The sequence below is a fragment of the Pygocentrus nattereri genome, chromosome 2 (genome assembly GCF_015220715.1).
Source record: "Pygocentrus nattereri isolate fPygNat1 chromosome 2, fPygNat1.pri, whole genome shotgun sequence".
NCBI lineage: Eukaryota > Metazoa > Chordata > Actinopteri > Characiformes > Serrasalmidae > Pygocentrus > Pygocentrus nattereri.
In genome coordinates, this window is record NC_051212.1 from 17,342,539 (window position 1) to 17,362,116 (window position 19,578).

At 37.5% G+C, this 19,578-nt stretch overlaps 2 protein-coding genes across 3 annotated transcripts in view; both read right to left on the reverse strand.

Annotated features, from left to right (window-relative positions):
- Positions 1-655: 655 nt before the first annotated feature.
- On the reverse strand, positions 656-9,438 carry LOC108440278. 2 transcript variants are annotated; one of them, XM_017719072.2, is made up of 8 exons: positions 9,384-9,438; positions 8,963-9,021; positions 8,160-8,230; positions 6,990-7,280; positions 6,409-6,669; positions 5,720-5,865; positions 2,145-2,261; positions 656-1,169 (listed from the first exon to the last, which is right to left on the reverse strand). In XM_017719072.2, exons 3-8 carry the CDS (start codon positions 8,215-8,217, stop codon positions 1,017-1,019), a joined length of 1,026 nt encoding a protein of 341 aa, XP_017574561.1. In that variant the 5' UTR covers positions 8,218-8,230; positions 8,963-9,021; positions 9,384-9,438; the 3' UTR covers positions 656-1,016. The 2 variants fall into 2 exon arrangements, with proteins under 2 accessions (XP_017574561.1, XP_017574559.1); XM_017719070.2 differs by lacking the exon at positions 9,384-9,438 and having other exon boundaries at positions 8,963-9,365.
- Positions 9,439-12,027: 2,589 nt separating this feature from the next.
- The window catches only part of kcnj10a (potassium inwardly rectifying channel subfamily J member 10a), a 28,677-nt gene continuing 21,126 nt past the window's right edge, over positions 12,028-19,578 (reverse strand). Inside the window, exon 6 of the mRNA XM_017719069.2 lies at positions 12,028-14,011. Coding sequence (XP_017574558.1) covers positions 13,593-14,011 — 419 coding nt within the window. The 3' untranslated portion in view covers positions 12,028-13,592. The remainder of the gene's footprint in view (positions 14,012-19,578) is intronic.

The following is a 19,578-nucleotide window of genomic DNA, read 5'->3' on the forward strand; positions in this document are numbered from 1 at the left end:
CTATCAGCACTCAAAAGCAGTAATGCCAACCAATCAGCACTTAATGACAGTAATGCAAGCATCCTGTTGCCCAAAACCTTTTTGCTGTAGAAAAACAGAAAAATTGTAATTGGTTCCCTAATTAAATACATCCTTCTGCTTTTTGAAAGTCAAAGTTCCCAGACAAATGATTAGAAATAAGTTTAATTTTTCATTTTTAGCCATTAAGCTCCATTCACTCTTATTCATTGAGGACTCATTTACTGGCACCATCTAACTTTTCAGTCACATTGTTGATATAATGGGATAAATAGGAAGTGACTTTAAAATAGGAAGTGGCCAGGCTTCCCTTAAACCAGCTATGGTAGCAGATGGCATGTTACTTCTGCTGTTTTTCATTTTTTGACACCTGACTGAAACACATGGGTCAGGCTACCACTTTAGTTTACTGTCATGACTGTCTCTAGGACTTCCTGAAGGCATAACCTTTTAGTTAGTTTGTTTGTTTTTTCCACTAAATTGCTCCCACTTGTTGGAAATCAAGTATAACTGCTTGATTCTGTTGGTAGTTCCTAATTATGCCGGCATTTAAATTAGACATGTATTATTTTATTTGACTTCACCCCAAAGGTGTTCCCCACCACTCACTACCAGGGAAGCATATAATAATTGTGTGTTAAATGCCATGTAGTTAATTTCTTTATTGAAGATCATTTTAGAGTACATAGTGTGTGTGTGTGTGTGTGTGTGTGTGTGTGTGTGTGTGTGTGTGTGTGTGTGTGTGTGTGTGTGTGTGTGGACAGAAAAAAATAGAGGTTGCATATAATCTTCTGTTATCATATATATATATATTTTTTGTACACCATCTTCAAAAACTTTAGGTAAATAATAATTCAGTTTATATAATTACATAAAATATATAAATTTACATTTTTAGTATCTGTTATAAAAAGAGGTCATGTTTTCCTTGAGACAGTCTTACTAATACAACTGGATGATGTAAATAACAGTGCTGTGTAACTGACTGTTAGTGGTTGTTATTTCTGCCCCAGTTTCCAGTAAACTGTAAGTTGTTTATCCTTCTCAGATTCCTCTTCTCTTTCTGCATTCACAGTTACAGCTTTGTCCTCCAGAGGGGGCACTTGTGTCTCCTTTAACGTCTGTACACTTGTACTTTGGGGATCCTTGACCTTTTAAAAAAAAAGTTTTTAGTTTTCCATAAAACTTGCCATTTCTACTGCACACCCATAGTCTTTCTTAAATGCTGAAACATTTGGTCTCTAATACAAAGCTACTGTATATTACACATGTAGAGTCCTTCCAACCGTTTTCATCCAGGACCTCTTCAGTGTAGTACATGCCAGGTAAAATGTTATAAAACTAGCAAGTGCAGATAATGATCTCCAGCCCAATGTCTTAATTTAGACATGACAGAAAGAGTTCCTCAGCAATAGCTCTGCACATGCTTTAAAAGCACTAACTGGAGCATGACTGTCACATAAATGCTGCCTTGGGTCTATTTGAATTCCTCGCTTTTTTCCCAACACATTTTGGAGACCAGAGACAAGTAGCTATCCGAAGATATATGAGGCTGGTGCTGAAAGGCCTCTCAGAACATGAAAGAGTTTTATTTCTATTATCTAATGGCTACATTTACTGTGCTTTTTGTATTTGAAGGCATCATAAATAGCCAGTATATTTTATGTTAGTCATTGTCTTCATTATCTAATCCGGTCATGTGTTCTCTCTCATTGGGAAATGCCTGTTTTTATGCCACGCAAATCAATCATTATGCTTTAAGCACCAACTACTGTAGCACTACTAGTAGTTAACCTAATGAAATATGCATCTTTACACAACAAATCTTGGTAAAATAGCACATCTATTAAAGTGTAGCAGTCCAAAGAGTGATGCTGAGCCTAGTACTACAAAGTTAACATGGTACTGAAAAGACACGTTGCAACTGCAGCTGTGAAAAGTATAGACTAAGAGAACGGAAAAGAAAGAAGACACAAAGAAGCCAGTGTAATAGTTAAAATGCTGCCTGAATAAACAGTGAGGAGCAGGAATCAAACTAAAAGTCAAGAGTAACCTAAAGATCTATATTGGTGTGTCAGCTTGTGCATATACTGTAAGAAAGCTATAAGAAGAAGAAGAAAACTTACACATTTTGAAGGAACATCATAGACTGTTGTAGCTAAATTGCTGTCTGTTGGACTCTGTGGTTTGCGCACCACGCTGTAGATAGTGGATATGGCTTCTTCTTGAGGGGTACCTTTATTCTGATCACAGAAAAAAGCTGATGTTAAAAAAAACCTTGCTAAAAGACGAACAAAGCCTGAGTCTCAATAACTAGTGAACTGTCTATGGTGTTATTTTTATCTGACAGTATCAACACATCATACTAGAGAATAAATGATGTGTGCAACATTTTTTTGTCTAGAGAGCTCATGTAACCTTAAAGGAGAATTCAATCTCTTTTTCAAAGTGACACATTTGATAAGCAGTCCTCCATTCCAGAGAACCGTACAAAGTCAGAATTGTTCACTGTAGTGCTGATGGAAACCAGATGTCTGAAGAGTTTATTGCCTCTGAAAGCTCCCTCACAGAAAGTTATTACATGCAATACTTAAGGATGTCTTGCCTGGTGCATGCACGTTGTTTTATGATTATTTTAGGCCTGAAACATATGTTTAAAATCCAGTCATGGCAGAGAAATACATGCAGGATGTTTGTAAGGCAAAACAGCCAAAAGTACCCAAATATAAATTTAATTGTTTAAAAGTTACCTCTATTTTACTATACTCAACATTAAATATGTGTTTACTGGTTGATTTGTATTGACTGTAAACATCATGTCCCCTGGTTCTTATCACCACCACAGTACAGAAATCAGAGTTGTTAAGTTTCTTAATAGTGTACCATTTCATATAAAAACCATTTTGAGTGACTGTTCATAACTCAACCACTAAATTATGAAGAAATTTTGAATTAAAATTAAACTTCTCCTTTAAGTGACACAATGCAACAACAAGCCTTCTTGAAAAATGTTTCCATAATGCAGACAAGCACTTTGAGTCCTCATCAAATAATCTCAATTAGTTATTTCAACCAATTTATGGTATTTCGCATGTTCTTTGTCATGAAAGCGTCCAAATGTTGTTTTGTTTCTGTCATTTAGGGATGGTTTCCAACCTATTAGCCTGTTTAGCTGGTCAGACTCTGAGTGCAACTCTCATTTATTTCTTTTTTATTCGGTCCAGATGGGTTTACATTACAAACATAATCAGACAAAAGGGACAGTTTCACGCTTTGGTATTTTAAAGATTTTTTTTCTTTTTTTAGTTTGACACTGAAGTGTCAAAAACTTTACCAAAAAGGTTTTTATGCTGGACCACTGAGTTCCCAAGAGTATTCATTATTGGTATTACTAGTTGTGAATTTTTGGTCATGTTAGTGCAAATTATGTGCAAATTTAAGCTGACTGTAAAATGTAAAATTTGCATTTTGAAATGGTTACTTGAGATATTCTGTGCGTATATGGTGCAAAACATGATAAATAAATATGCTTATTAATATTGATTTGCCATTTTATGTTAATAACTTTTACTTTATTTAAATAAAAAAGTAACATTTGCCTTTTTTTGGTTTTAATGGTTTTAAAAAGTGGTTTTAATGACTGCTTGTTAGTGTAAGTGCATGGCAGAATACAGTAACATTACAGTATTCCAGGAGTTCAGTTGACTGTGAAGTCACAGTATACAGTTACCAGTTACTGCTTTTTCATTTTTTTCAGCTAATTATAAAGATAACATATTAATGTTTCACTTTATCAATTGTATATTTTTGTAGTTATGTGCTCATTCTAAAATTGATGCCTGCAACACATAACAAATAACTTATGAGGGGGTTTCATTTAAAACTATGAACACCGTGAAAGGTTTAAAAAAAACAAAAAACATCTAAAACAGATGACGCAATAAATTTGATTTAAAAATTCATGCCGCCTTTATGAGCAAGAATGGGAGGTTCACCAGTTTGCAAAAAAACTGTTTAAGAATAATGTCCCTCGATGAGCAATTACAAGGATTTTAATTCACCCTCTACAGTGCATATCATCTAAAGATTCAGGGAATCTGGAGAAAACAGTGGCAAGGCTGAAAACCACAACTAAATGTCTGTGATCTTTGAGACCTCAGACAGTGCTGCAATAAATCAGCATATTTCTGTGATGGATATCACCACATGGGCTCAGGAATACGTTGACAAACGGTTGTTAATAAATCTTTTGTGTATTAGTGGGTAACTAGTGGGTATTACTGGGTGTCTCAATGAGTAACTTGCTCCACTACAAAGGTACAATAACGCTGAACATATTTTGGAGTAACATATGTTGCCTTAGACATCGTCTTTTTCAGAGACATTCATGCTTATTTCGGCATAACAATAAAAGCCACATTCTGCGTGTGTGACAACAGCATGGCTGCATAATTAGAGAATACAGTGCCTGCCTGCAGTCGAGACCTGTCTCCCATTGAAAACATGTGGTGCACTTTACCCCTGTAGGGTTGTGCATTTATAATGGAAGAAAAAAAAGCTTCTGCTTTAAAAACTGGAAAATTTTTTGTCTTCGGTCTCCAAAAGAATATTAAATTACATAACGGTAAAATGTACAAAAAAAAACAATGAAGTTCATAAGTTAAAGCATAAAATATTGTAGTTTTGTACCATTTTCAATTTAACACAGGTCAACTAGAATTTACTAATCACTGCTTTCTGTTTTTATTGGCATTTCACACACTGTCCCTGGAATTAGATTTGTACATTGTGGTTAGTCAAAGATGAACATACACTAACTAGCTCTGTCATATCAGACTTTTGTTTCAAATGGCCAGATACCTAATTTATCTTAGCTAGCTAGCACAAGGTTGTTTTTAAATGTTACTGATCAAAAATTGCTGGTGGAATAATAGCTCTCTAAAAAGGACATGTCAAGCTGTTTTATAGGGCTGCATTCCTTTTAAAATGCTACCTACTTAACTGGTGGGCTTCAATCTACTATACCTCTCCACATTTGCTTATCACTGAGTAGACATTTAGATTATACCTGTGCTGATATGTGGAAGCTTTCTGTAGCTACACGCATCAGATCTGAAACCCTAATGCTTGCCTACAAAGCCAAAAATGGACCAGCCCATTCACGGCAATGGTGAAATCTCGAACTGTACCACGAGCCCTTCGAGCTTTGAGTACAGGTCGGCTTGACCCGCCATCCTTCTAGGTGCGCGGAAGACAAGCATCAAGACTGTTTTCTGTACTGACACCCAGGTGGGGGAAAGAACTCCCACTGGCTGTCTGGACAGCAGAGTATCTGTCTGCAAACACAGACTGAAGACTCATTTCTTTATACAGCATTTAAATGAGCACTGAATTAATCAATGATTGTAATGTACTGCACTTATGTATTTTATTGTAGTGTATTGTATTGCACTGTTCTGTGTTCAACTCTGTTCCTTTTCTCTCTGTATCAACTGTGAATTTTTGTTTCCAGCAGTATCTGAGGACCAGCTTTCACTCTAAACTATTGGTAACTAGCAAAGACACTTTCTCTAGATAGACAAAGAACTTCTTGTAATTCACTCTGGATAAGAGCGTCTGCTAAATGCTGTAAATGTAAATGTGAAGATTAGATGTTTAGATGCTATTACTAAGATAAATATAGAAATAAAAATGTATTTACCCGTATTTGTTGTTTTTTTCTGGAATAGAGGTATGCTGTTAAAATAATGCAGGCCACAAGAATAAGTCCCAGTCCACAAGCTATCAAAACTGGCAAAACCAACAATATTTGTGATTTATCCTGCACAGAGCTGTATTTTTCTAAACCTAAAAAAAAAGGAAAAATGCATATTTGGTTAGTAGGTATTTACAAAAGGTGAGAATAATTTTCTGGCTTTGTTAAAGTGATGGGCCTCAAGACCTTGCAAGCCTTCTGAGTGATACAGTTGACCGACGGAGGCATACCACAGGCAGGGCTAGTGGACGCACAGGCCTGGCTAGAGGGCTGCTATGCTAAAGGCTAATTCAAGGCTATTATTACACCGAAAGTCTGATGGTTCTTTCGCTCTATCTGTAAGATTAACTCAGATTGTATGTGACCACGCAGTGGCAGACAAGTGATTACTTAAAGAAACAGCTCAGCCAGTCAGGTAAGCGGCTCTGTTATTGTGTTTGCTGATGTGTCGCTGAGTTCTGTCTTTTGGCGTGCATACAAGCATCAGAAATTGCTTTGTGGTGTCAGTCATAGGTATCTGTATCCCCATCATGAATACCAAAACTAGATTTAAGTGCCAGTATGAGTATTGGTACAATGCTATTTATAATAGCTACTTCAGGAAAATAGAATGGACTGAATCAGTGTTCACTTACATGTGTCACTATGGTGTACTGAGCTAGTCTTTGTGCTCACATGGTTTCTGGCTGTACATTCCACATATTCCTCGTTCCTTACAGCAACAGTAATGTTAACCTTGGTCAGTGAGGTGTTTGTCTGCAAAGTGCAATACTTGAAATCACAGTTGTATATCACTGAGTCACCATCAACAGAGCATTTTACTGAGATGAGGCAAAGTTGAGTGGAAGAATTCAACTGGAGAATATTTGTGTGAATGACTGGCTTTGAGACAGCCCCTGGAACGAAAACAAAGAGTACATCAGTAATGAAAAACACAGAGCTGTAAACAGTAGTTAATACAGTGGTAATAATTTCATATGTGTTTAATCTTTGGGTGATTTCGGTGTTATAAAGAGATACATATCTGTCACTATAATAACATGAGTAAAATAATATAACTGTATATAAGGGGCTTTTTACCATAGTGATAAAGTTGTGATCATTTAGTAAACTGATCTAATTGTACATTTTCATACTGTTTGATTCTTAAATGTTACATCTTACACATTCAACCTGTAGATCTGTGGGCAAAGAATGTGATCATATCTTAGCTTACCCTCTACTGTTAGATGAAATCCCACAAACTCGCTCTCCCATTTTCCAAAGTAGGCATGATAACAGCCGCTCTCACTCTCTGTGACATTTTTTATAATTAAAGAGCCGTCAGTGGCATTCACACTGAACCTGTCTGGAAACCTTAGCTCTATATGTTGTTTGTCTACATTTGCGAGTATACCACCATCTTTCTTCCACTTGGTCAGATTTTGTCGGTCTTTTTCCAATGAGAGACGGACTGTTTTTCCCACTATTTCATAACGCTGGTAAACACAGATGTGAACTCCATTGGCTGAGTATAGGGAAGAAAAGCACTTTGTGACAACATGCACTTTCTGACACCAAAATTGCCTTAACATGCAATCACAGCTTAATAAAAATGTAGCTAATAATAATAATAATAATAATAAATTATAAACAAAAAATAATCAAAAACAAAACAGAAGAGAACAGCAGAAATGTAAGAAGATAAAAGTATTGAATAAGTAAAAAAAATACAAAATAATTAAAGAAAAGAAGTAAATATGATAGACAGCTTTTGATTAGTTCTTGCTTCTGAACCTGGGGAATAGCCATAGTACTTTTGTGGACTCTGGATAAAGGCTTCTGCTAAAGGCTCTAAAAGAGAATGTAATGTAAATGTTCTAATTTAAAATGTTTTTTTTACAAAAAATAAGAAAACTGAAAAATATAACTAGAGAAAACACTAAATCTGGCCTTAGATTTGTTAGGTAAAATCCATGTTGTCTGTAACTTTGATCATTCAAAACACAAAACTCTTGTGTGGTACAGTTAAGTTTAACAGCTTAACAATGTCATTGCCCTGGGACACTTTGGGCCAATGAACATTAAAATCCTAAAATCCATATAAACAGCCTACAGCTGAGATTTTTGACACAGTAAAAAGATGCCTTTTGTTTGGTTCTCTTACATTTAGGAGCCCATTGATTGATCAGCAGATGGAACCTTAGCAGCATAACAATATCTTAGTATGAGACTTTCAAGAAGGAACTTTTTATTCATACATTGACTCTGATGTTCGTTTTCATCAAGTCTTCCCAAGCAAGTTATCCCAGACATTCATAAATGCATTTAAGCTTCTCTTTATGAAGATCAAATATAACTGATAGATTAATGACTAGGCTGTGATACATATTTCAGTGCTACAAACCTGCGGTGGATCTCATGATGATGAAGACGACGATGATGATGTGAAGAAGGCCGTGCATCGTTACAGGAAAGCTGTCACGTTGAGAGACAAACATTTAAACCACATAACTATATCCTCATGACAAACACCTGCAGTCCTAGTGAGGTTTGTGGGTGACGAGAAAGAGATAGAGAGAGATAGAGAGAGAGCACGAGAGAGAGAGAGAGAATCCCCTAAGGGACTTTTTTAAGATTTCCAGACCTTGTGAAGACACAAAAATATATGCAAATGGAAAGCATAACACTGTGAGGGAAACTGCCAATTGACAAAAGGTTTACAGGGATATCAATTGTCATAAAAATGTGCCATGATAAACAATGTCAAGCATTACAAAAACTGTATATCATATGGACATGGGGTGTAAGATTGCAGGCACATCTATAACTACTCTGCCTTATGTCTGGTATGGCTGCAGATTTTCACTCCAAACAAGCTGAAGCACAACTGATTCTACTTGTTTTATTCTGTTGGTCTTTAAACATTTCATCAAGTGACCTCTTGCTTTGTTAGAGTTAAAACTGGAAACCACGTTGGCCTTCTACAGATAAGGTTGGGTACCCCCGATTTATTATGGTTCAATCTAAATTACACGGTCAGCTCTGATTCTTTCATTTTGCCTCTATTTCAGATTTCAGTATTGTTTCTAACAGCATCCTGCCTGCAGATTAACCCACCGCCCCCAACTACTCGAATAAAGTCTTGTTATGGCATCAAAAGAATGATGTGATGTTACATGTACCAAATAATAATGTACAAGAATCTACCTGATAGAAATACAAGCCAGGTTTTTGGAGTAGCCACAGCTATGTGATCTGTCCTGTGCCTCAGAAACGAAAACAGAGAAAGAGTATATGGCCTTTTTCTGACTCATTAACCAGCATTCAGATGATTCATAGCTTCTGATTAGTAAGTGAGAGCTCAAAGGCTCACTTGCTAGACCAAAAGTACCAGAGTTTAAAGATATAAAAGTTGATCCATCTTTGTTGTTAAAGAGAGTTGAACGAATGTCTGTGCAATATTGAGAGCGGTACTGTCAAGCAATATGTAGTGTACAGATTGTAATCCGTTTCAAAAGAAAGACACATTTGCTACATCTTTCTTTCCGTTAACACAGACTGTTGCTACTATTGACTGACAAAATAGCAAGAAAAATTAAATAAAATAAGTATGAAGGTGTAAAATTACCTTAGAGAGCCCCAGAAAGCAAGACAATAGTCAGATTTCCTGTTTGCCCTTGAGTATCTTCTCTGAAAGTAGCAGCCAAAAACATAACTTTGCAAGTTTCCTGTCAGATGCAAATTCTTTTGATGTGCATGGGTGAAAAAGGTTTGGTGCTGACATCTCATTTCCACTAGAAAAGCTATTTTAATGTTTTCTGTAGGACTATGTGTGATCCAGGGGAAAGCTAGCACAGGTAGACCTTGAGGAGGTGAAAGAGCAGGTTCAGAATATTTGAGCATTTAACCATCACTTTTATAAAGCTAACACTGATTCTTCAAAACTAAGAAACGCTTGTGGCAGAAAATGATATTGTTTGTGTTTTAAGTTTGCTTAAGATTCAGTGTTTTTCAATGAGATTCAATGTTTTTGCAGTTCTGCATGTCTCCCTCTGTATGTTGTTGTATTGTGGTTCACTGTTTTTGTATAGTTTCTTGATGTTGTGTTAGGCCTCAGTGTGACTTCTGAATAAAATACAAAAAGAAAAGATAATTTGCTGCAAGAGGAGAAATTCAGGCTTTTTTAGATGATCATTAAATATTCAGAGCATTAAATATTCAGTGGTTAAAGGGGTGGTGCTGCAAAAAAATTACTTGAACAAAATGTTTCACTTACCCCAGATGTAGTCAGTCAGCCAAGACAGGTTGTCCTAATTTTGGGTCTTTAGTTTAGCACTGGTGCCACAGGGCTAACATTGCCAACATACACTGACCAGCCACTTCAATAAGCACACATCCATATATCTATTCTTCATTTCATCAGCTTGGTACAAGTGGATCGGACACGCCGTGTCCACAAAGATAGCTCATCTATTGCTGCATTGCTTGTGATAGTCATTCTCTAATGCTTCATCAGTGGTCACAGGATGCTGCCCACTGGATGCTGGGAGACATTTTTGGTTGGTGGGCTATTACTAGTCAAGCAGAGAGACTGAGGTCATCAGCACAACACACACTAACACACCACCACTCCTTCAGTGCACTGCAGTACTGAGAATGATCCACCACACAAACAATACTGGCTCTGTGGTGGTCCTAACCAGTGAAGAACAGCATAAAAGGGGGCTAAAAGAGTATGCAGAGAAACAGATGGACTACAGTCTATAACTGTAGAACTACAAAGTGCTCCTATACAGTAAAGAGTGTAGACTGAAGGAGGTGTACTTGATGAAGTGGCAGATCAGTGTAAACTAGAACTCAATTGTCGCTCAAATTGTTTCATATAAATAAATCCCCAAAACAGTTTTTAACCCACTTAAATTGCATCGAGGTCTTCTTTAAGCACAAACAGTTTTAAAGATGTGCTTTAGGACACAGAATGTCTTACTGTGAGCTATAAAAATTAGCAAAACGTATGTTTCAAATTCCATCTCTCACACTTCCACCTCCAATTCTGTTGGAGACACTGCATTACTCATGGTTTCAGTTGTTTCTATTTATAAACATTTAAACATCTTCAGTTTCAAATGAACAGTTATTAATAAAAAGCAACAATAGAAATCACATAAAATAATCTATAGTCTGTGCCCATATGCCTGCGTGAAGAGGAACCAGAGTTCAGTCTAAAGTGATTGCTTGGCTGTGTTTGGCTGTGCGCTGCAAAGGATTGTGGTTTAAGCGGTTTGAGAGAAATTTTGGAGAAATTTTGTCAACATTAGACTCGTAGCTCCAGCGTCAAAATAAATAAGCAGAATGTGGACACCAAACATGATCCGTTACATTTCACAGAATCTTTCCTTTAAGCCAGTCCTTTTCTAGACCAACTCTGATGAAACATGCACTGCCCAATTTTAGGCATTTTTAACCTGTTCTAATATGCCTTATTCAGGTCTCTGATGTTCTTCATAGCTACCTGATTAGCTGAATCCAATAAGTTTAAGCAGTTTTTCCAAAACCTGGTCTTAAAATACCCCGTCACTGCACTGCTTGTGCTCCTGACTCAATTATCAGGTTGTTTCCAATCCTTTTAGAGCAGAGAAGGGAGTAGGGAAATTAACTAACATTCACAGTGAACACTGTTAGAAATACAGGTACTGTGCAAGTACATTTTGTGTTCATCGAGGTACAAACAATATAAATGTATCCTCAAAGGTACAACAGTGGTTTTAAGGTCCAATTGTGCACTTTAAATACATTTTTCCCAGTGGACAAGTATATATTTACATCTTTTCATAACCAAATATTTTAAAACAGAAAATAAAATATAAAAGCCTGGAGACGAGACGGGACGTGTGGAGTCAATACAGCATAGAAGATATCATTTCAATGGATTGTAGTCTAATAATGTTCACTGACCAAAGGAATTGACAAACTCTTGTAGGTACCACATCAGTGATAAGACGGTACTGCCCCAGGGACAAACATGTTTTAGTTCTGAATAAATTTCTTAGCACTGTGGTTATTGATCACTTCCAGGATGTTTCACATTTTTTCTGAGTAACTAAGTAGAGCTTCAGATGCATTAAGCAAATGCAGAACTATGTATGTCAGCTATTCAGAAAGGCTGTTTTAACTGGTACATTTGATTGACAACCTAAAGAGTCAGATGTGTACAGCTAATCCACATAGTCAAAGGCAGAAGTTCACTTGTATATAATTACCAAACACTGGAACGCCTTCAGAACTGATCATTTATTAAAAACAGTCATTGAAAGTCATTAGCAGTTAAAGTGGTGATGACCCAGTTTTAACACTGAGCCCTATGGAACATATTAGCATGAAAATACAGAAAGTTTTTCTCATACAAGCCCACAAAACCACTTTCATTCACTTTTAGTGTTGAACAATACACAGCAGTACTTTGCACACCAATAATAATAATAATAATAGTAATAATAATCGTTTGTTTATATCCTATAGATACATTCTCTAAGGTATATAATTTATTTTGTAAACTTATGAAATATGATTCATTCTGATACATTTCCCAAAGACGCATGCCTAATCAGACATGCTACAGAGCCACAGATACACTCTCAGGCACTCCACACGTGCAGGTCAGTTATTCCCCAGCACATAAAGTTAGTTTTCTTTCAAACAGTACAGAAAGAGTCTTCGCGCCAAGTTAAAGTGCTTTTAGTATTGTTAACATACCTCATGTTTGTTCCAGTGACTAGGAAAACTAGACATAAAAAACTAGATCTATACTCAAATGAGTACTTGCACTGGCACTGTTAGGTACAAATATATACATGTACATGCCACATAGAACTCATTCCAGTTCAGTCCATCGATACACAAGAGAAAAGCCCAAGATATAGTACCTTCAATCCCTCTGATCTACATTTCAATACAGTGGTTCATTATTAAGTATTACATGATCTGTGCCATATTTTGGTCCCTTGGGCTTTCATAATCTTTTCAAAGTTCTTGCCATGAATGTAAAGTACAGAAAATTAAGAGTTCATGAAATCAGTAATTGGTCCATGAAAGCAAAATTGTGTTTATCCCTTTGAGTAGTTTTTTTCCTTTAAAAAAATGGCACTGTGCCTTGCAGCCACAAGGTGGAGATACAGTCTTCCACGCTAAGCAGTCCCAGTGTATGTATAAGTGTGTGCTATGTGCGTGTTTGTCTTAATTCTTCAATCTACTCTAAAGCAGCTTGTTCTGAATTCTTTTGATTCTTCTTCTAGTATTTTAGTATTAGTCTGTAGTTCCCATTTCGCACACATATATAAACTCCATAGAAAAGCATTGCCAATATAATAGAACCTTGGTCACTTTCCCACACATGAGCCTAAAGTCACTATACCCAATGCCACATGTCGGTTGAAGGGGTATTAAGCACCCTCCACCATTGGGATATGGCATTTGTGATCCAGAACTAATAACCCAACATTAGTACCTGACCTTGCTAATGCTCTTGTGGCTAAATGCAATCAGACCTCACAGAAATGTTCCAACATCTAGTGTAAAGCCTTTCCAGAAGAGCAGAAGCTATTACTGCAGTAAAAAGGGGCAAACTCCCCATTAATAGCCTTGATTTCAGAAGAAACGCTGGATGTGCAGGTGTCTACAAACTTTTGGACATGTAGTGTATTTTACTGGCACACTGTCTAAAAGAACAGGTAAGTTTATATCAACAAAAAAAACCTGGCAGATATAAAATCTTTTTCTGTTTTGTTTTAATCACTATCTCTACACCTCTCTATCTCCCTCTCTCTCTCTCTCTCCCTAATTACACATTGCTAATGCGAACGCTAAGCGGGCTGCTATCTCGGATTCGGCCCCTGTCCCGCCCCTTTTCCTCCCGGTAGCTCTCCTCCAGCCTCATCTTCTCAGGGTCCGACCCCACAGTTCCACCTCCTCCTCCTCCTCCACTGCCTTGGTAACGGGGTGTCTGGGGGCTTGGAGGTGGGGCTTGTTTAAAGAGTGGTGGGGTCTTAGTCTTGGCAACCTTGTCGAAGAAGGCAAAATCAGCTACATACTTTCCAGAGGGAGAGAGCGAGACGACTGGTGGGAACTCATATCCCCACAGGATCTCGTCAGGCAGGTAGGAAGTGCGCACCTGGCAGGTGGCTGAGGTGGGCTCCACAGTGGCACTCATTATCACCAAAAGCTCAAAATCTGCCAGCTCAGGATCTGTCCACCCCCCACCTGGAGGCAGAGAGAAAGAAGAGATGACAATTGCTTGATTTTAAAAAGGTATGGAGGTCAACAATGGTAGTCAGATCTCATCCTACATCAGTACCTAACCATGAATATTAGAGTTAGGCCTGTAGTTTGGGCCATATAAGTCAAAACTGTCAGAAAAGGTGCACCTATGGGATTTTAGTATGTTAATACTAGGTTAACACTGAATCACATGAACATTTTGGCTATTCTAGATTAAACACAGATTTTGATGGTTGCAAACTGCTTGTATCTGACATATTAAGACATATTTAACTTTTGTTTTACAGACTCTAATGAAAGTGGCAGTAAAGAGTCATCTAGGACTTCCATAAATCTTTTTTTTTCTTGCAAGATTGGTCCCACCCATTTGAAATGAAAGCTTAATTGGTGGATTCCACTATCAGTTCCTAATAATGTTAGTGATTAATCTGACACCTCAGGACTTCAGTTTAGTACCTGAAGTCCTAACCAGTGTAAGAGCCTCCTACATACCACTGAAGAAAAAAATCTTACTGGATAATTTACTGATAGACTTTTTAAGAGTTCAACTTCATAAAATAATACTATTATTACAATGCCTGTATAGTTTAAAAACAATAAGCATGATGATTAGATTAAGTAAACTAAAATAAAAAAAATGTACAGGTGTATTCCTCCCTTTATTCAAATCATTAGTTCTTTTTTGAAGGCCTAGAAGGCTCTGATGGTTCCCCTCTGATTAATTACAATTCAATTACGTCTTATTGTTCCCAAAGGCAAAACATTCTGCGTGTGTCTTCTTTGAAAATTCATAGTGGAACAGAAAAGGTACTCTACTGCCGGAATGATTTGATAAAAAACACCGCATCCATTCATTGATCGTCACTCTGAGCTGGCTATTTTGCATGAGTCCCCTGGCTGAGATGATGTTATCTTTTCTGTGAGATCAGTTTTGGGTCACAGTCTTTGGGGAGACATGCATGGCATTTTGGGTTTTCCCTGCTATTAACACAGGAAGGTTATTTGTGAATTATCAACACCTTCATGATCTGAGTGAGGAGTGTTACAGTACGAAAAGCAAAACAGTGCAGTGGGCAGGGAATCTGAATTATAATTCAATAGTGTAAATTTACAGATCATGATTATGATAGAAACAACTTTCAGCGAAGCAAATAAAACCTCCAGCACAGCTCCCATTTGCACAAAACAGTGGGAAGAACTAACTAACTAATGACTAACCCCCACAGCTTCAACACACTCAGAAAGCCAGAGAACTGGCAGCTTAAAATAGTGGTGCATCGAATTTTCCTAGATTCAAATGTGTACATTATTTCCACATGAATAATATATTACAATGACATGATTCAGTCTTTTAGGTTATTTTTGGTAAATGTAATGTAGTTCATCATTTTTTCAGTGTATAAGTCTATAAGGACATTTCTAAGGCTGGGCTTAACAACAGTTTACAGACTTTGAATCCTTGTTTGTATTTCTAAAGGAGTACCTGGACACGTGTTCTCAAAATCATCCTTAAAAACAAAAATATTTTTTATTTCACAAATAAATGCAAAATCAAACTATATCCAGTAGGCGGCATCAGTGTGTTTACAGGCCAGCTGAAGTGTGTGTGTTGTAAGTTGCGACTGTAGCCCTCTCGTTCAAATACAGCTTTTAGGAGGCACATATCTGGAAACTAAGGTTGTAATATATTAGAATGATCATTTTATTTATCACCATCACAGTTTAGTTTGATTTTATTTATCTAGTGGAGTTAATTTTTAGTTTTTTATTATGGAAAGCAGCAGTGAGGGTACCAAGCATATGCAGGAGTTAGTCGGAACTGAACTGTAGAGACTGAAGCCAAGTATATAAATCCAATGATTTTAGAGTTGCAAGGCCTTCTGAACCAAAGCGGGACCACTCTGGAGGCATCTTAGCGGATACCCCAATTGGCCTAGTGCCAAACTTGGAGGACACATGCTACATTTTTGCTCTTTTAGCTTCAATAGCCATGTTGAAAGCCATGCAGTTTTGTTGTGTCTGAGGCGAAGTGGCATGGATACCTGGCATGTAGTAAACCAGCTAAAACAGAACAAAAAAATCTGTTTTCAATTATTATATTACTCAGGGAAGCACTAACATTTCACGGTAAGTACTGTCATGACAGTCCTTTCCACAGTTAAGATAATCTGTGTGCTCGTATTTGTCAGTTACATGCAACTAAACTGCACATACCAGCAGAGAACCTTCAACACAAAACAATGTGCATAGTTTCACTCTCTCACACACACACACACATACATACACACGAAAACACACTCACACACACCTGCATCAACACAGCACACTCAGAGCTACACTCTGTCATCTGTGAAAACAGAATCTTCCCGTCAGCCAGACCTACTTCTGCTTTCTGAGTGGAAAACACACAGTTTCATAACTCACATTCAAAATAGCTCCGCTTACGTGTTACAGTAACTACAACTTCCTCTATTTCTTTCTGTTTTCATCTCTCTGTTTCTCTCTCTCTCTCTCTCTCTCTCTCTCTCTCTCTCTCTCTCTCTCTCTCTCTCTCTCTCTCTCTCTCTCTCTCTGTAGAATTGACCATTACTGACATTAGTAGTCACTCCTATACAGTAATACAGTGAGATGGTCTGTGGTCAGTGGTTTGGACTGAACCTATTACAGCTGAGATCTGCTCCACAGTGTTACACAAGCACAATGTAGCATTCATGGCCTGAACTGGACCTCTTCTACTATACATCCACACACTGAGCAACTGTAACTGGACACACACATGCATGCTTACAAAAAGAGCCAGCATGCATGGTTACACACTCAGACACTCACGTGTTTATACAAATAGACACACACGTTCATGTTGGCAGTGGCTTTCTTAATCTCCTATTCGAGTGCAAATCAAGAGCTTTTGTGCAAAAGGAGAAAAACAACTTTTGTGGGTGAAATTTTTATTTACTCTCAAAAGTGAATCATTTCATGGTCGTCCATCATTTCTAGAAGCATAGACGAATCATCTGGACCAAGTAGAGGTTTATTAAAGAGCCAATATCCTACAGTTTTTTTTTTGTTATGATATCTGTGCACACTGTATAGACCTGATTATTTAAATTTACAGCAACAACCCTGCAGTAATTTATTGTATTCCTTAAATCCTTTCTGTTTTTATTGGCTTGTATTTTGCCTCATTCAAAAAACAATACTTGTTGAAACACTCCTTATATCTTCAGCATGAATGGGCGGAGCCAAACTGCTAATAAATCGTAATTATGAAATCACAAAATCTATTAATTGAAAATGGGCTCTTTTTGCTATATACTACAGCTACAATCCCATTCAGGGGCTGCGTCCTTCGGAGACTGCATTTGAAGGCCAATCTTGGGACTAGACTGTGCCATTTCGAAGGCTCCTTCATACATGGCCAAGAAATGTGTCCTTTTCCATGGCAATGCAGGATCCAGTGGGTGCATTCTTTGCCAGCCAACATATCCTGAGGTTCATTGCATGCCAGCAGAGAACATGGCAGCAGAGGAGTGAATGGCAGCTAAAGAGTACCTTGTAAATGTGAGCATTAGGTTTAAACTGAGACAAATAGCTTACAATACAAATATTAAACGGTAAAGGTGGGAAGAGCAGCGCTGTGACACAAATAGGAAATCTGATGAAGAGCAGACTATCGAATTTCGGTTCAGTCTTTGCAGGCCTACGCAGCTTTCAATGGACATGCTTTGAAGGATGCAGCCCCTGAATTGGGACACAGCTTATATCAAACTTTTTAATTTGAAAATGTGAGGGAAAAGTCTATAATAATAAAATGATATAATATGATTATAATATAATCATATCATTTGGGTCCTTTGAGGATTAAGTACTACACTGAGCTTTTCGAATAGATGCTAAACATTTTCTAACTGATTAGACAATTACTGTAAGACTGACACTCACAAAGCAGAGTGAACAAAACATACATGTAATTTTAGAAAAAAGACAAAGGGTAGAGAGTGTCATGACTGGCTCCTCCCACTCCTCCATGTGCTTTTTGTTTATTTTTGATCTTCCACGTGCATTTGTATTTGGTTAACATATGCCCCTTGTTTTCTTGACTCCGCCCCTGATTCGTTTCACCTGTGTCCCACCTGTCCCTCATCATTCCTGTGATTATTTAAGCCCTGTGTTTGACCCTAGTTTTCGTTGGTTTTTGTTTGCTGGATGTTTTGTTTGTTTGATGTTTGATTTGTTGGATATGTTTGATGTTTGCTTGTTCTGTTCAGTATTTGGATTTATGTGTTCTTTGTCTGCTCTTCGTATTGGCTACCTGACCCTGGACTGTTATGACCACGACCCTGGATTTGCTTGCTTTTGCTGCTAAATCTTGCTTTTCTCCACACTTACGTCTGTCTCATCATCTCTGCACATTACAGTGAGACACACAGTGAGCTAAACGGACCACAAAATACAGAGATCCTACATATGTATATGGAAGAGAGAGAGTTTTCTGTGAGGTAGAAAAAAAACATGTGAGTAAATCCACAATTATGGGTGGTCATAACAGTAAAGGTTTACTGTAATGGTGCTGTGGTGCCTGTGATTATGTGACATCAGCTCTACAGCTCTACTATACCTGACATCCATCCCAGCCTCTTCTACACTCAACAACATCACCAGACGAATCTTACGAGGCAGCATGCTACTTTCGCTTGTGCTCTGTGAAACGCCCAGACTGCTGTCCACCTGATCTCTGATTGGAATTGCTTCCTTTCTAGAATTCTAACTGAAGCAGTTCCAATTGGAGATCAAATGAACAACTATCTGATTGGTTACGACCTTCTGTCGCTCAAAGTGATCGAGTGATAACACCTTGTAGGCCCTGCAAGATTCTTCTGTTGATTTTGGATAACACTTGTCGTAGCCTTGATAAGCAGGCAGCTCCATCTCTTTAACATGTCTCAGCTACAAAACTAGACTCAGTGTCTATGTCAGTGTATTCAAGGCCACAATTTTCAAAAATGCTGATAGATTTCTTTAGGTGGATCAAAAGGCAAAGCACTGAAATTTACTGCTGTGATTCTACATAAGCAAATGCAGAAATAAGCTGCCCATTAGCGACCCCCAGTGGACACTGTTGTTAAAACATGTGGGGCAACAACATCCACCACAGCAGAGGGATGATTCTACTGAGATTCTGTTGAGTGACTATGCTAACAGAGGCAGAAACTGCCCCAGGACCAGCACCCTCACTGAGAAACAGAAGAGGAACCAGTGAAGGAGCACGGGTAGAGAGAAATTTTATTCTCCAGCTCTTTTCCATGTTATTTATTCATTTATTTTTAATTCTACAGTTGTATGCAAACAATTGGCCACCCCTGGTCAAATTATATGCTTTGTTGATTTTCTAATTCTTGGTACAAATGTTGCTTATTTTCTGAACTTAATATAGTCTGTGCAAAAGTTATGATATGTTATGTTTTATGTTGTGTTTTAAGAAATTGCTCTATAGTTTAAAGAAAAAGATATATTTCAATGTTTTCTCTGTAGAGGGTGTGTTAACTTAT

Excerpts from the sequence above, each read along its gene's own strand:
- LOC108440278 (XM_017719070.2), bottom strand. The coding sequence starts at position 9,069 with ATGAGTCAGAAAAAGGCCATATACTCTTTCTCTGTTTTCGTTTCTGAG. Across the intron at positions 6,670-6,989 it reads ATTTCATCTAACAGTAGAGG|GGGCTGTCTCAAAGCCAGTC; the intron begins GTAAGCTAAGAT and ends TTTTCGTTCCAG. Across the intron at positions 5,866-6,408 it reads AGTACACCATAGTGACACAT|GTTTAGAAAAATACAGCTCT; the intron begins GTAAGTGAACAC and ends CTTTTTTTTTAG.